The 17,546-nt window shown below is 35.6% G+C and overlaps 1 protein-coding gene across 2 annotated transcripts in view; it reads left to right on the top strand.

Annotated features, from left to right (window-relative positions):
* SPINK5 (serine peptidase inhibitor, Kazal type 5) overlaps positions 1-17,546 on the top strand; it is a 75,124-nt gene that overhangs the window by 29,922 nt on the left and 27,656 nt on the right. For both annotated transcript variants that reach the window (XM_025387904.1, XM_025387905.1), the window contains exons 9-18: positions 832-959; positions 2,296-2,383; positions 4,586-4,713; positions 5,972-6,053; positions 7,175-7,302; positions 8,075-8,156; positions 8,501-8,628; positions 11,658-11,706; positions 13,861-13,988; positions 15,582-15,666. In XM_025387904.1, the coding sequence (XP_025243689.1) occupies positions 832-959; positions 2,296-2,383; positions 4,586-4,713; positions 5,972-6,053; positions 7,175-7,302; positions 8,075-8,156; positions 8,501-8,628; positions 11,658-11,706; positions 13,861-13,988; positions 15,582-15,666 (1,026 nt within the window). The remainder of the gene's footprint in view (positions 1-831; positions 960-2,295; positions 2,384-4,585; positions 4,714-5,971; positions 6,054-7,174; positions 7,303-8,074; positions 8,157-8,500; positions 8,629-11,657; positions 11,707-13,860; positions 13,989-15,581; positions 15,667-17,546) is intronic.

Here is a 17,546-nt window from a genome sequence, read left to right on the forward strand (position 1 = left end):
TTTTTTTTTTTTTTTTTTTTGAGACGGAGTCTCGCTGTGCTCCCAGGCTGGAGTGCAGTGGCGTGATCTCGGCTCACTGCAAGCTCCGCCTCCCGGGTTCACGCCATTCTCCCGCCTCAGCCTCCCAAGTAACTGAGACTACAGGCGCCCGCCACCACGCCCGGCTAGTTTTTTGTATTTTTTTTTTAGTAGAGAGGGGGTTTCACCATGTTAGCCAGGCTTGAGCCACCGCGCCCGGCCAGAAATACCCAGTTTTAATCCAAGAAAACTCTTGATCAGCCTTATTTTTTCCAAGGCTCTTTTTTACCTTATAATAAACATACCACATAATGCATACAAGTGCCAAGTAGTTGACAATATAATTACTATTTTTTAGTAGTTCTCATTAATATGTTGTATGTATTTGCCAACTTCTAGACCTGATGTTTTGTGGTAATAAATCTATTATAAAGTTTCTAGATTAAAAAGTAGAAAAATGGTAAATAAAATTACGTGTTGACTTGATGTGGTGGTTCACGCCTATAATTTCAACACTTTGGGAGGCCAAGGCAGGAAGATTACTTGAGCCAAGGAATTCAAGACCAGCCTGGGCAACATGATGAGATCCAGTCTCTACCAAAAAAGAAAAAAATTAGCTGGGTGTAGTGGTGCATGTCTGTAGTTACATTAATTAGGAAGCTGAGGTGGGAAGATCTCTGAGCCTAGAGGTTAGAGGCTTCAGTGAGCTATGATCATTCCCCTGCACTCCTCCAATACAGCAAAATCCTGTCTCAAAAAATAAAATATCCTGAAATGAAATGAAGTAAAATAAATGTAATTGTCTTTTCAAAGGATTTTTGCAAGGAATATGAAAAACAAGTGAGAAATGGAAGACTTTTTTGTACACGGGAGAGTGATCCAGTCCGTGGCCCTGATGGCAGGATGCATGGCAACAAATGCGCCCTGTGTGCTGAAATTTTGTGAGTATAGAAGCAGTTTTTTCAGAGTGACTCAAAAGGTGGAAGTGTAGATTGATTGCATTGATGAGTAAAAATAACTTTGAAAGGAAGCTTTGTTGTTGAGAACCGTTTGAGCAGTTTTATGTCCTCCACAAATCATAATGCCACCTAGTGAGTAGGTGCTACTGATGTTTGTCTATTTCTGAGGACAAATGGATTCCATTTTCCAGTGGAAATATTGACTTACAACATACTTCTTAACATTCACCTGTGACCTTCATGAATCTCTTTGCGAACTAATTCTAGTATAGAATAGGGGTAAAAGCAGGTACCAAGACTTTGATTGTTTTTCTTAGGTAATTATCCCATAGTAACAGTGTTGATGGAACACTCTTAGATATGTCAGGTTTACAGATTAATTGGATTACTCTTATCTTTTGATCTGGGACATATGATCTTGGGAGAAGGGCAGATCTCACAACATACAAATTATCGCATTTATGAAGATATCTTAGATGACATCTCATGACACTTCCGGCTTCTCGAGCTCTACAAGCCCTTTCCTGTGTCCTGTCCTATGCCAGTTCCTCCCTGTCTTGGCCAGCTGATGTCCCCTCCTCTTGTAGATTACATTTCAGATTATCTTCCCTTGGATAAGAACTCCTAAAGTCCCTCCCTAATTGAAACTAAATTCTCATAATCCTTAGTAATTGTCTTTTATAACCACCATCACAGTTGGCAATTATACAATTATTTCTCCAAGTATTTGTTGACTTTCAGTCTCTTCTACCAGCCTCAAGAACTACAAGAGGGCAGGATATGTGTTTGTATTATATACTCCTGCATGCCCAGGGCCCAGCCAATGCATGCCCAAAAAACCATAATTACTCAGTAAATGATGAGTGAATGAATGAATGAAGATGTGAATGAGGATCCCCCACTCTCAAAAAGCTTAAATTCAGTAGCAGAAATAAACCATGGACATGTGCACATATTTATATATTGCAAAATAGAATAAAAACCATTGCATAAGAGAAGACTATTCAGATACAAAAACACAGCAATACACGTAGAACTCGTTTGTATTTGGGAACTGGAACGTCTTCTTCAAAAAGGTAGAATTTAAGTTGAAGAGTTTTAAATTTCTTTTAAGAAAGGGAGATGAGAAAAAAGATCACTTAGTGGAAGGAAATGGTATAAAGGTGAAATTAAAGGGTCTTTTTGGGGATTGGAGGTGTTTTTAAAGTGTTTGTACTAAAACTCAGGACAACTTAGATATTTTTCCATCTGTACCTAATGACTGTTTCGTAACATGAAGATCAGAAGCCTCTCTACGCATATATTTTATTTTTTCCAGCAAGCGGCGTTTTTCAGAGGAAAACAGTAAAACAGATAAAAATTCGGGAAAAGCTGAAGGAAAAACTGAAGTTAAAAGAAAAATTTTGGTGAGAATCAGTTTGATCAATCTAGTTACAACTTGTGTGTGTGGGGTGTGTGCGTGTGTGTGTGTGTGTGCAGGGTATGTGTGAGTGAGAGTGCATATTATGTAGTATGCATTTTCAATATTGTTTAATATTTTTCACACTACTAGTAGGTTTACTGGAAACTAATTTATGGTTATTGTTTTATGAAACTTAGATTTAAAAATTATGGCATTATAATTTCTAGCTGTGTATGGAGGAAATTAATCAAGTCACATTAATAATATAGTTTTGCACTCGTAAATGAAGGTGATATATCAAAACATTGAATTCAAAGTGTGACATGTATTCTTCAATGTGTGGTAGCTATTGTGAAGGTATTTATTTCAAAAACAATATCAATTTTGAATTTTAATGTGCTTCCTTTTAAATTATACTGTGTTCTGCTTTCTAAGCATCTTTTAACTAGTCACCTGTTTTTCTACTGCTACCCTCTTAGCTCAGACACTTAATAGTTTTCTTTTGCATTGATGTATTGGCATCGTGCCTGGTCTGTACACTATCGGTCTCCATCTTTCTCAATCTTCAAGATTTAATTCATCCTCCATGTAGTGTTCATATTTCATAGAATATGAAAACAAAAAACTATGGTTCCACCTGTCAGTGATGCTATAAAATTCCAATGTTTGAAGATATTCTAGAGTATATTCAGATCATTTCACTTCCTATAGAAACCCTAACTTATTTCTTACAGACAGTTTTCCAGACTTCTATGATGTGCAGTCAACAGATCTCCTAAGTAAGCCACTCCATCAGGCCACCTTCTTCTTGTGTAACTCCTTCCTTCCTTCCTTCCTACCTTCCTTCCTTCCTTCCTTCCTTTCTCTTTCTTTCTTTCTTTCTCTTTCTTTCTTTCTTTCTTTCTTTCCTTCTTTCTTTCTTTCTTTCTTTCTTTCTTTCTTTCTTTCTTTCTTTCTTTCTTTCTTTCTTTCTCTCTCTCTCTCTCTCTTTCTTTCTTTCTTTCTTTCTTTCTTTCTTTCTTTCTTTCTTTCTTTCTTTCTTTCCTTCCTTCCTTCCTTCCTTCCTTCCTTCATTCTTTCTTTCCTTCTTTCTTTCTTGCTTGCTTTGACATTTTATTTCTTTTCTTTTCTCTGTCACCAGGCTGGAGTGTAATGGTGGGATCATGGCTCACTGCAGCCTTGACCTCCCACTCTCAAGCTATCTTCACATCTCAACTTTCCAAAGGGCCAGGATTACAGACATGAGTCACTACACCTAGCCTAAGCCTCATTTTGAACTGCTTTCTTCCCCCTTGGTCCTAGGTTATCATGTCCTTTTAATTTTAATACTCAAATATCTGTCAACAACCATTTTATCTTTTTTTCCAATTTTTCTCCTTCCTTCCCTTTCTTCCTTTTCTTTCTCCTTTTTATTTTTCTCCTAATCTATCTCTCTATTCTCTTTTCCTCCCTCCTTCTCTTTCTCTCTTTTTTTATAATATAATTAGTGTCTCTAACTTCATTCCCTGGTCAATCAAATCCTCTACACATCTGGTTGATAATCTTTGTAAAACAAAGATTTGATTTTGCCATTTTCTTCTATAAACATTTATAATTTTCCCATTGCCTAAAAGTAGTATCCAAATTCCTTTCAAAGTTTAGTGGTCTTCGATTTTCAAGGTCTCCTTTTGACCATTTCCCAAATATTCTTCTCTTTATCCAACTAATTATTTAGCCACTATATTCACAAATATGTTAGTTACCTAAAAATAACATGTTCTTTCATGCCTCTGTGTGTTTGTCCATTTAAATCCTCTTGGATGGCCTTTTTACCACATTATGTTCCCGAATATATTCTCAAGATAGAACTTAGACATAAGTTCTCTGAACTTCCATGGATTATTCTTTTCATTGTACTTGTACACTCTTAATTCATACTAGTGTTATATTTCTTAACTTTTTATATTATACTTACTTATCCTTTCCATTTGACTAATAAAGAACATAAATATAAATAAATTTATATATTCCTAACTTGAACATTTGTTGAAGATGTAAATGGATATTACAAGGAGAGAAATATCACAATTTTTGGATGGTCCTAAATATTAAAAAGTTTTATTTTTCATCCTTAATTTCTCTTTTTCAATTTCTTTGTAAAATAACATTTAACATTCACACATAGAAAACAGAACTATATCTAAACTTTTTCATATTCATTATCCAGAAACTCTGCAGTGAATATCAAAATCAGGCGAAGAATGGAATACTTTTCTGTACCAGAGAAAATGACCCTATTCGTGGTCCAGATGGGAAAATGCATGGCAACTTGTGTTCCATGTGTCAAGTCTACTTGTGAGTATAGATTTTTTAGAATGTCAAAGAAAGAAGGGATCTTGCAGGTAATTTAATAGAAACAGCTTGTTTCGTAGATAGGGAAACCGTGGCTCAAGACAGGGAAGTGAGTTGAATACGTTACATGGAAAAGATCAGTAATAGAGCTGGGAGTAAGTACCTAGAGTTGTTGGTTGTAAGAAGCCTTGTTCCTCTGGCACTCCCTCTTTTAGCACTAGAATGTCCTGACAAACATTAACTTGTACAAATATTAGTTGCTCCCTCGCTCCTGAAACTTCACATGTTAGCTAGCCTGTTTTAGCAATTTATAGGTATCTCATCTTCCATGGGAGTTAAGAGTCCAAAGGTCGTGCTTAATGTAGAAATGGAATAAAGCCAAATTTCCCATGAAACAACACAAAACTCCTATAAAATTACAATGGGTATTATTTTATGTAATATAACGTTTCTCAAAAAGTTAGAATGGACAGTTTTCTTTCAAAATTTAAGAAACCTCTTACTTTTTTTTGGCTGAGCTCAAATTAAGTATTTAACTTACATTTAGAATCTATGGCTTTTTTTGTTTTGATTGACAACTAATATAGTTGTAATATCACCAGTTAACTGCACATACTGTGCAATTCCATTGTACAAAGCAAATTTAGGCTTATTTGTTTTATCAGTATATGGAAATCATTGTGGTTTTTTTTTTTTTTTTTCCCCACATCTTGTCCTTTAGATGAAACAGCTATGAGTAAGCAAAATATTTAAGCTTAAAGCAAAGCTAGGGTACACATGGTGTGGTAGATAGACCATGGTCTTGAGGGAGGAGACCTTGCTTGTAGTCATATCCTGAGATGTAGCCAAGGCCCCCTCTACCTCTCATCTTCTCTGATTAACAAGGGGATGAGTAGATGTGCTTTGTTAAGGCCACTTTCAGCCTTCAGGTTATGTCACCATGATTTTAGTTTCGGTGCCTCTGTTATGAACATTAATGATGCTCCCTTTCTTACGATAGGCAAGAAAGCTAATTTACAGAAAGTAAGTTTCCCAGATCCACTATTGTTGTCTTTCTTTCAACATTAAAAAGGCACTTTGAAGAAATAATAGCACCATACTATCCTGGAGGATATTTTGTTGCTTCTCATTGATACATAGTGATAAAGGGACAAAATTGCTCCAGTCTAAGGAGGGAGAACAGTTAACAGTGCAAGGATGTGGAGAAATCATGGCATGTGTTTGTTCCTAATGGATCTGCTTCTTTTTCCCTCTTATTCAGCCAAGCAGAAAATGAAGAAAAGAAAAAGGCTGAAGCACAAGCTAGAAATAAAAGAGAATCTGGAAAAGCAACCTCATATGCAGTGAGTAGAATCCATCCAAAAAATCCTACTTGGTGCTATAGTTTGAACAAATTTTAAGAGCCCAAAGGGTGAGATTTTGCCCTGCAGAAATCCCCAGAATGTCTTAACTCTTCAATCTGGGGATGGTATTGAGATAATTTATATGAGAAGATTGATCTATTCTTGCTGATTCAAAACTAACTCTGCAAAAAAACAAAACAAAACAAAACAGAACAAAACAAAACCCCAAAAAACCAATTGTTTAAAAGCTGAAAAACTGAGTTGTACTTCTAGTTTTATCACTTACAGACTGTTAGCTTTTGCCAACTACTTTCCAGAGAAATTCTACATGTATGCTTTCTACATATGAGTTTCTGATATTTCACGTCTAATTTGAGATAAAAATACCTTGATTACCCCCCGAAGCATGATTTTTATCCCTGAAATATTACAATATTAGTTTCCAAAGCCTTGGCTCAGTTATCATCCCCAATCTCCCTAACATAGTTTGAGTAACTTTCAAAATGTGAATAAGATCATAATATTGCTCTGCTTAAAACCCACAAGCAACTCATGCAGGATATGCTTTAATCCCATTATCTCTCCTCTTATTTGTACCCTTATTTCCATTCAGAAAATCATGCTCTGCTATGTGCCATGGCTTTTCCTACCTGTGTTTTTCCGCTAATTTTATTTTCATAAACCTGTGTGCATATTTCCCAATTCATTTTTTTCGCTCCGTCAAATCCTATTTACACTTCCACAGTCTCACCTAAGTTGTTCTTGCTCCCTGACATCTTCCCTGGTTTCCACAGTCAGATTTCATGGTTCCAGCCTATGAGTTCTCAGATTTCTTGTACTCTGTATGTTTGTACTTATTTTATTCTGTTTAGATTATAGTGGAATTTGCTTACATATTGCATATATTACATTGAGACATTGTACTATATTTTATTTTTTCCTATCTCTTAGCATATGATGTTTTTCTTGTTGTTGAATTGGATTTTACATCTGAGAAAAACACAGTTAAAATCCTCTGCTCAAGGAGCTGTAACATTAGTTTCTGCCAATGCAGATGTTTGAACCTTCTGCTTTAAGTAGAAATGAAATATATGGCCACCTTACTTCTTCTGTCTTGGCAGGAGCTTTGCAGTGAATATCGAAAGCTTGTGAGGAATGGAAAACTTGCTTGCACCAGAGAGAATGATCCTATCCAGGGCCCAGATGGGAAAGTGCATGGCAACACCTGCTCCATGTGTGAAGTCTTCTTGTGAGTAGCCCTGCAGCTGGAAACATGAGGAATGATTTTGTTCTTTCTATTTCATTTCCATGTTCAATCATGGGAGGGCCACTTCAACATAAGAATGAAAGAAATAAAGAATATTTAGAGAAACTGTCTGATTGGAGACATGTATTTGAAAATCCATGTCCTTTGAAGATTGTTAAGACTTCACACTTAAGCAAGGAGACAGTCACAATCTTGAAATATTCAAGTAGTTTTGGTTTTTAAGTGTGGAAACAGGACAAGTTCTAACTTATCTCCATGAATAAAAGTGAGGCCAATGGACCAATGGATGAAAGCCCTGGAAGACAGGTTCCAAATGGACTCCAGGAAGAACTTCCTAACACTCTGAGGATTTCAAAGATGGATGATTTACCATGGAATTCCAAGGATGATATAAGTACAGGCTTTACAGGCAGATTAAAGCAAAGGCTTGAGAGTCATCAGAGATACAGTAATGAGCGCTGGAAATTTAGAAAGCCATCTCTGGACTAGGGTTTAAATCCCAAGTCTGTACCTATTATTTCTACATCTTCAGGCGAGTTATGCATTCTGTCTGTCAGTTTATTTGTATGCTGGGGCTACAATAGTAGTTTTATAATGCGATTGTGAGGATTTCACAGTGCAAGCACGGGGTTAGGCACATCACATTGAAACAATTTAATCATAGTTAAGTGTAAAATTAAATTACATTTGAGATCACTTCTAATATGGAGATTTGATGATTTTTACTCATCTCTTCTTAACCATCCTTTTTTAGCCAAGCAGAAGAAGAAGAAAAGAAAAAGAAGGAAGGCGAATCAAGAAACAAAAGAGAATCTAAGAGTACAGCTTCCTTTGAGGTGAGTGTATCTCCTCCAACAACTCAGAGGGATATGACCCTGAGGATCCACAGATCATGTTCAGGGAACACATACATTCCTTAAAACTGTATGAAACAATTGTACAGTTTGTGTTTTCATGTGTATTTACATGTGTGCAGTTATACATATGCACATGTGACTATTTCTTGGTTGATGGGTTCATTGTTTTTATCACTTAAAAAATCCATGCTTTCAAAGTTAATCATTCTAAAATAAGCCAATTGCTAATCCTCATTTAAGAAAAACAGTACAAGCTTTAGCTATTTTTGCAATCTGATTCAACCCATGTTCAACACCTTCAACTTCCCTCCTTAATTTCACAGGAGTTGTGTAGTGAATACCGCAAATCCAGGAACAACGGACCACTTTTTTGCACCAGAGAGAATGACCCCATCCAGGGCCCAGATGGCAAAATGCATGGCAACACCTGCTCCATGTGTGAGGTCTTCTTGTGAGTAGAGCAGTAGCCCCATAGCATCTGAGGATTGAGCAGTGGGAATTTCCATGGGAAGTTTTCAAACCATTGTGAATAATACATGTTCTTCTTCAGTGTAGCTTTCAGTTTTGGGTGTCATATTTAAATGGACTAAAAACAAACAACAGCAACAATAAAACAAGTGGAGGCTTTCTATTATGATGTAAAGAGATACACAATAAGCCAGACACAGAAAAACGTATAATGTGTGACCTCTCTTATATGTGGGATCTAAATAAAGCTGACTAATAGTAGAGAGTAGGATGGTGCTTACCAGAGAATGAGGGTAGACAAGGGTGAGGGTTGGGAATGAGGAAATGTTAATCAAAGGGTGCAAAGTTTTAGTTAAGCAGGAGGAATAAGTTTATAGGATGTATTGGACAGCATGGTGACTATAGTTAATAATAATGTATCGCATATTTCAAAAATATTAAAAATGTAAATTATAAATGTCCTTACACCTTTCCAAAAAAGATAAGTATCAAGAGACAACTATGTAAATTGGTTGATTCAATCATCACAATGTATGCATATACCAAAACATTACACTGAATTCAATTAATATGTGCAATTATTATTTGTCAAGGAAGAACACAAGTTAAAAAAGTGCAGAATAATTTCTTCTATGGCATTTAAAAAGTAACCTAGAATCATTCACCCAGAGAAGAGAATACTTCATGATAACTACACTAATTGCTTTTAGTCTTTTGAAAACATTCTCAGATGAAATAGGAAATACATATGATTACATGTAAAATATTACAATGCATGGAAAATTTATGAGATTTTTTGTTCACTATCTTTCTTCCTACTTATTCTATGTAATTTTAAGGAATATAATTAAAATAGAAAAGAGCTATGGGAAGAAAGATTTGGGCTCATGATGAAGATTGACTTTGTAATAAAGCAGAGAAAGACAAGAATGGAGATTTTATTATGTAGGAGTTGGGAGTCTATTTATAGGGTGCCTAAAATAGGACTTTAGAATGAATGTCATGGTATGGCCGGCCCTTCAAAAGTGTGACTAGGCTTTTCTTAAACTCTTGATTTTTGACTAAAAATAACCCCATTTTATTTCCCATGTGCCAAGAATCTTAGAAAGGACTTAGTTTATTTAGTCTTCCCATACAGAAAGTAATATAATCCAGTATATTTTCCCATAGCATTTGAGGCTTGGAGCACTAAAAATCTATTAGAAGGAAAATTAAGATGATGATCATATAATGATCACAGCAAATGTTGAATGCATATAATTATATGACACTTGCTGAGAGCTTTGCTACCTAATCTCACTTAGTCTTCACAACAACCACATGAAATAGATGAAACCAGATAAAAAGCAAAAACAAAAACAAAACTAAGGCCCAGAACAGTTAAGAATGATGGAAAAGTCAGGATAGGATATGGGACTTATAGATGAAGAAAAAGTTAATGTATTTCTTGATGTGGGATATAATCACTTAGCAAGGCCTTTCAACATGTTTTTTGTTCTCCCTTACATTAATCTTTCAGTAGCAGGAAACTAATTCTGCCACTTAGTGGTTATCTTTGCTGCCTCCTCTGACAATTTTCCATTGAAGAAAGAAAATGCTGTTTAAATGTTTTAGTCAACTTAGACTTGTGATAAAGGTTAGATCAGTTTTCATATAAAGATGTATGAACAATCCCATAATTTTGGATCTATTTTAGTCAGTTTATTTCATAAATATATAAATTCTTTATTGAAAAGAAATAACCTTTATCACCTCATGTTTTATAGATATGTTAACAAAGGTGACTGATTTTTTTGAGAATTACTCTGTTTTTCACACTTTCATACCATGTGAAAAAAATCTTCAATTTTCAAAAAGTTTTAGTTTGATCTATGTGCAAGTCTTTTGTTGATTGGGACACATTAAAACATTTTCACAAATTATGTAATTTTTTTCTACATTTTGAACTATTTGTGTTATCTATCTAATTATGTTGTAGATCCAATCCACAAAGCTCAATTTGCAACACTGTTAGTTATCCAAAATGTAACAGCTATCACTTTCAGTTCATTTCCATCATATGCCTAGTTTTGGAAGGAAAGTTTCCTTTCAATAATGACAATAATGATGATGTCAAACCCTTATAACAATTGTACCAATTATTTTATTATGTACCAGGTATTGTTCTAATTGCATTACATGTAGCAACTCATTTAATGTTCATAACATTCCAATAAGAAAGGTACTTTTATTACCTCTTCTATTTCTCCTTCACACACACTTAAAGATGAGGAAAGCACAGAGAAGTTAAGGTACTTCTTGTTTTCCTTATAGAATTTGGCTCCAGGGTCTTTCTTCTTAACCACCACACTATACTGCCTCTCAGAAGATAAAGATAAAATATTACCTCTCTATAAAGAGTAATCACACATGCAAAAGAATCAGCAAATAAGAAAGTACTATTGCAGTACATACACTGGGAAGTTAAACAGGTTTACTCCCTAATTCAGGGGCTTTCTCTTGCACACCATTCTCTTGAGGTAGAGTGAACCATAATTGTTTATTGTCTAATAAAATTATAAATTACTATGGGTGGATATTTGGCATTGTTTGAGAATAGTCAAAACAATAAATGATCAAGCTATGAAAGTTAAGGATCTATTCTACTATATAAAGATCCATTTCTGGCCGGGCACAGTGGCTCACACCTGTAATCCCAGCACTTTGGGAGGCTGAAGCAGGCAGATCATGAGGTCAGGTGTTGGAGACCAGCCTGATCCACATGGTGAAACCCCATCTCTACTAAAAATACAAAAAAATTAGCCGGGCATGGTGGCACGGGCCTGTAATCCCAGCTACTCAGGAGGCTGAGGCAGGAGAATGACTTGAACCCGGGAGGTGGAGGTTGCAGTGAGCCGAGATCGCACCACTGCACTCCAGCCTGGGTGACAGAGTTAGACTCCATCTCAGAAAAGAAAAAAAAAACAGCAAAGATCCATTTCTTCTCTCTTTTTTCTTTTCGGTTTCTTACAGTCAACAAGAAGAAAGAGCAAGAGCAAAGGCTAAAAGAGAAGCTGCAAAGGTAATATTCTCAGGAATGCTGATGCTGTGTCCTGACATTTTTCATTTCTTTACAATTCTTTACTTATCTCATTAGAATAAATGTTTTCTGCTTAATTTTCATGCCTGAAACAAATGAAGAACATTTTTAACCTGAAGAAAAAGGGTCTTGCTTAGAAGTGTCCACGGTACCAATTTTATTTCATAATTATTCAAATTTTGAGGTTTATTTCATAAAAAGTGGAGTGTTAAGTATTTGTAATGAATTTTCCCCATATTTGGCTTTTATCAGATTTCTCTTGTTAGAGTATTAACTTATGCCATTTACTAATTTCAATTTACATTATTCATATCTCTGTTATTTGAAATAGAGAGTATAAGATCTCAATCATTCTAATTTACAAAACAAAAGCACGTATATTATCATATTTCAGCTTTGTCACCACCCAGTTATGGAGCAAGTAGTAGTTTTCTTGCACCCAATTAAGTTCATTAAGTAGGGCCTCTGACTTTCCAGTTATTTTTAGTCCACTCTCCATGCTTTTATAATTTTATGCATAGCAGAGCCAATTTTATCTGTGTGGAAATGTTGAATTATTCTCATGTAATAGCTACATACAAGATTTCTTTCTTTATTCCCTTCCTTCTTTCCTTCCTTCCTTCCTGCCTCTTTCTTTCTTTCTTTCTTTCTTTCTTTCTTTCTTTCTTTCTTTCTTTCTTTCTTTCTTTCCTTCTTTCCTTTCTTCCTTCCTTCCTTCCTTCCTTCCTTCCTTCCTTCTTTCTTTCCTTCTTTCTTTTGTTGAGATGGAGTCTCGCTGTGTTGCTCAGGCTAGAGTGCAGTGGTGCAGATCTAGGCTCACTGCAACCTCCACCTCCCAGGTTCAAGTGATTCTCCTGCCTCAGCCTCTCTAGTAGCTGGGGTTACAGTCGCGTGCCACAACGCCCAGCTAATTTTTTTTTTTGTAGTTTTAGTAGAAACGGGGTTTCACCATGTTGACCAGGCTAGTGTGAAACTCCTGACCTCAAGTGATTCACTCACCTTGGCCTCCCAAAGTGTTGGGATTACAGGTGTGAGCCACCGCACCCGGCCTGTTTATTCTATTTCTTAATGATAACCACAACAGTATACACCTCATCATTACTTGGGGAAAAGTTGACACAGTTTAAAATTTACCTTCTTACTGACTCATTTTTTTTTTAATAAGTGTTTCTGCTAGGTGAAACTATCTTTTCATTGATCATTTATAATTGAAAATTTGTTTTCATCCATTATGTTTGATCAGCTGCCAAATCCTCTTAGATATTTCCAGTGATATTAACATATTCCCCCTTCTCTCCACTCCTATTTTTACCTCCTTGCTTCAAATCCACATCTCCCATTCCTAGTTTTTAACTTTTTAAAATCAGTTTACTCCAAGAAATCTGTCAGTTTCTCCAGGGATCAAACTTATTCTCTTCTCTATTTATAAAGATATGTCTTTTTAAATTTATTTATTTATTTTTGAATCAGGTCTTACCTGGTGCAATCAAGGCTCACTACAACTTCGAACTCCTGGGCTCAAGTGATCCTCCCACCTAAGCCTCATGAGTAGCTGGGACTATAGGCATGCACCACCATGCCTGGCAATTTATTTTATTTTTTTTTTATTTTGAATTTTTCTGTAGACAAAGTTTTGCTGTTATGTCCAGGCTTGTCTTGAACTCTTGGGCTCAAGCACTTCTGTGGTGACCTCCTAAAGTCTTGGAATTACAGGTGTAAGCCACCATACCTGGACAAAATATATATGTATTTCTTAGGTTAAGCAAGTTTTTTTCCCCTTTCTCAGACCCCTAAAGACAAACCACAAGTGAGCAATATTTTCATTTCCTTCAAGGCTTCTCATCTAAGCCTGCCTATGGAATCTTCCCACCTCTGATCTTTCCTAGCTTTTATAGACCATGGTATGCAACACAACACACACATGTATGGTTTTGATGATAAATATTTTCAGATTTGCTATAGTGCCGGGACAATTCTGAGTTGACGACCGAAGCTTTGTAAATACTTACTGATTTACGACTACATGTTATCACTTTTCTTTTTACTTTTTACTCTACATTATGTATTCCTCATAATAGGAAAAGATGCAGGAAGGATAGAAAACTATTCTGAGAAAATATTTTCTTCATTTCCCAGGAAATCTGCAGTGAATTTCGGGACCAAGTGAGGAATGGAACACTTACATGCACTAGGGAGCATAATCCTGTCCGTGACCCAGATGGCGAAATGCATGGAAACAAGTGTGCCATGTGCGCCAGCGTGTTGTGAGTGTCCACCCCATCTCTCCCACTGAATTTCTTCACCCATGATCACCCCTGAGTCTCAGATCCTTCATGCATGTGCAGAGTATAGACCATGGGTTATATGTTAGAAAGTTTTAAAAGCAGATGGATGAGACATTAAGTAATATTGGATCATAAAGTGACAATACTATTCTTTATTCAATTATCCTTCTATTTTTTAATTAAGTCAAGGTAAAAGCCTCAGTTTAATGCTTTTTTTAAAAAACACTTGATAAACTTCATTTGTAAAAAAGAGAGAGCAGAAGTTTCATGATTTGGATTGGGTGATCTTTTTGATGTCCCTCCCACTCCTGACATTTTATGATTTGTTAGTCTATTCAGATAGGAGCTAAGGAAAGGCCAGCTGGATGGAAGTCTGTGGGATCAGTACATAAAGACTATTAAAATAACCTGAACAAGAAATGGAATAGGGAGGATTGTTATTTATCCTTTCAAGGACATTACTGTATAATGCATACATTCATAAGTGGCTTAGTGTGGAGTAAAACCTTTAGGAAACGGGTTCATACCCTAAATGTTTACTAAAACATCTCCCTGTTATGCCAGGTTCAGGGCCTTCTAAGGCCTTTGTTTTGCTGAGTGTTGTAGGTAAGCCTGTGACCACAGCTCCATACTGTGGGACAATAAAGAAGTTAATTATTATCACTTCTAATTCTCTTCCTTTTTAGGTTCTTAATCTGCTCCTGAACTTAATCCTAAAATAAATGCTGAGAAAAAGGCTTATTTAAATAATACCTGTTGAGGTGCAAAGTTAATGCCTCCCAACTTTCACATGTCTTGATCCAAACTGAAGTGGATGCATACAATTCCCTAAAAGGAGAGGCTGACAGAGTAGAGCACTAGAAGAAAAGTGGCCTGAAATTCAAGAAGCCAGGGTTTTTCTCTCACCCGTTCAATTTGCTGGTGTTGTGGTAATGACTAAATGTAGTAAATGGTAAGGATTTTCCAGCATTAACATGCTATATGTCAGTAGAAAATGGCAAGAATGCCAGAATATTAGGCTTGTGTTTGACCACCAAAGATTAGCAGTTGAATCTAACTGGACTTGAATCACTACTGCAATCCAAACCTTGAATTTCAACTTCAATATTAGCTCCACTGAAATAATATTTAAAATTTTCAGTTTAGAGTAAAACATGGTTTATTATGATTTTAAGCCCGTCATCTGACTTAGCATCACCCTTTGCTTTTATCACTGATATGGTAGTTACTTGGAGAGGAAAAGTTTAACAAGTGAAATAAAATCAAGACAATTGTAGCTTTATTCAGAATGTTAAATAAAATTAGCAACCTACGAAAAATAAGATCTCCTGAGGGCCACAGACTGATAAAGATGCATGCTTGTTTTATAATTATTCCTCTTTAGAGGGGGAATGTAAACAACTAAATTTATCTGTACTATTGGTCAAAGCAAAAGCACCTCTTAGACTAGATAAATTTGTATTGAAGACTGAATCTGACTATTGGTTTGGAAGATCCCCATTCCTTTTAAAAATGTACTTCCAAAAAGAGTAAGGAACCATATTCAGCCTATATCTTCTTTTTCTATTACAGCAAACTTGAAGAAGAAGAGAAGAAAAATAATAAAGAAGAAAAAGGGAAAGTTGAGGCTGAAAAAGTTAAGAGAGAAGCAGTACAGGTAGTTGTTTGAGATCATCAGAGTCACATAAATATTCAGTGATCACTCTCCCTAGGCAGGGCTCCTACTCCCTCCCCATCATTCCAGTATTCTTAGTGACTTTGCAAACTGGGAAAATGTGTTTGGATCCCCATATACAAGAGTACGCCCCTTTCCTTATTCAATTTATTCACACTAAATCTATTCATTGCTTGTGCAGTAGAGAGATCAATCACCATGTTCTCCCCTGATTGTGTCAATTATATTACCGAAGAAAGAAGTATATATAGATTGTTATCTTACTGTCTGAATGCAAATTAATAGAGACAGATGTTCAGATTTTTCTCAAGTACATTTTTGAATATGGGTGTTTACCTTAAAAACAGCAACAACTAGGTTTTTATCCCACTTAATTCTCTGTGAGATTTTGAGGAGATAAACGTGTCTCTGAGTCTTGAGTTTGCATTCTTTAACATCTCACATGATGGTGATAACAATGATAATTGTACATTCATTGCTACTGTATGCATCATGGCATAAAGTTTTATGACTGATATTTGTAGTAGCCATTGAAGGTACATATTATTATCTGTATTTTATAGAAGAGGACTTGGAAACTGACATAAGAAGTTAAGAAATATATTTAATTAGTTATATATAATGCAATTATATACTAATATATTATTTACTATGTATTAACATAAATATTATATGATACAAATAATATCATATATAATTATAATTATATGTAGTTAGTAACTTGAGAACCAAGAATTGAACCACAAGTTCTGGCTTTAAGCCCCATGATGCACATTAGATTTTACATGCTTCTGCCATTTGTATTATTCCTGCAGACTATGCCTTAGGTCCTCATTATTCATTTTTGTCTTTGTGTGATTTAGAAGATCTAATTTCTACTGCTCTTACCTTTGCTCTCTACAATCTACTCTCAACTCTTAAGCCAAAGTAATTATTTAAAACCATAACACAGGTCATGCTACCCAGTGACTTCTCATCTCACTCAAAGTAAAAATCAAGGTCCTTGTAGTGTCTGGAAGTGCCATACGCGGTCTGATCCCTGCCACTTTTCACAGGTCACATTTCCTATTATTCTGCATTGTTCTCCATGTGCCAGTTATACTGGCCACCTTTTGGTTTCTTGGACATGCCAAGCATTGATTCATGGCTTTCCATCATGTGGTCACAAAAACAATGTGGTTAGAAAACTGGACTCTAGGCTCAGACTGGCAGGGTTCAAATCCGTGCTTCATTTCCCTACCAGTAAGGTCCTACAGTTAACATCTTTGTATATTAGCTTTCTCACTTATAAGATAAGGACATTATTATTATGCATATTATTTTTATGAAGGCCCAAGAAACTTATTAATGTGTAACAGCACAGTGTCACACATATCTTAAGTAGTCACTCTGTAATATTATATTTATTGCTGTTAATGTCATTATTGGTCTAATCTCATTGTCCAGTGGGGTGTTCCACATTGGACAGTTCACCAATTCTTCAACATACAATGAACTTTACCTTCTATATTCCATTACTCACAGTCAGAATATCCCTCTTGTCTACCAAAATTCTGGTCACTTTTCATGGCTCAGATTGTGTGTTAACTGCTCCCTAAAGATTTTCCCATTTGTGCAATATACTTAATAACTCTTATCACTTGATATGCCAACAATTTAAAAAATATTTTAGTTATATCATTCATTTTATTATAACTTATAGTTGCCTCTATGTGTTTTCTTCAAAGATATTAAAAACTCTGTATTAGTTTTCTATGGTTGCTATAACAAATTAGCACACTTTAGTGGCTTAAAACAACATAAACTTCTCTTTGTTCAACTCCCACTTATGAGAGCACATGGACACAGGGAGGGGCTGGGGG

The sequence above is a fragment of the Theropithecus gelada genome, chromosome 6, assembly GCF_003255815.1.
Source record: "Theropithecus gelada isolate Dixy chromosome 6, Tgel_1.0, whole genome shotgun sequence".
NCBI classification, from domain to species: domain Eukaryota; kingdom Metazoa; phylum Chordata; class Mammalia; order Primates; family Cercopithecidae; genus Theropithecus; species Theropithecus gelada.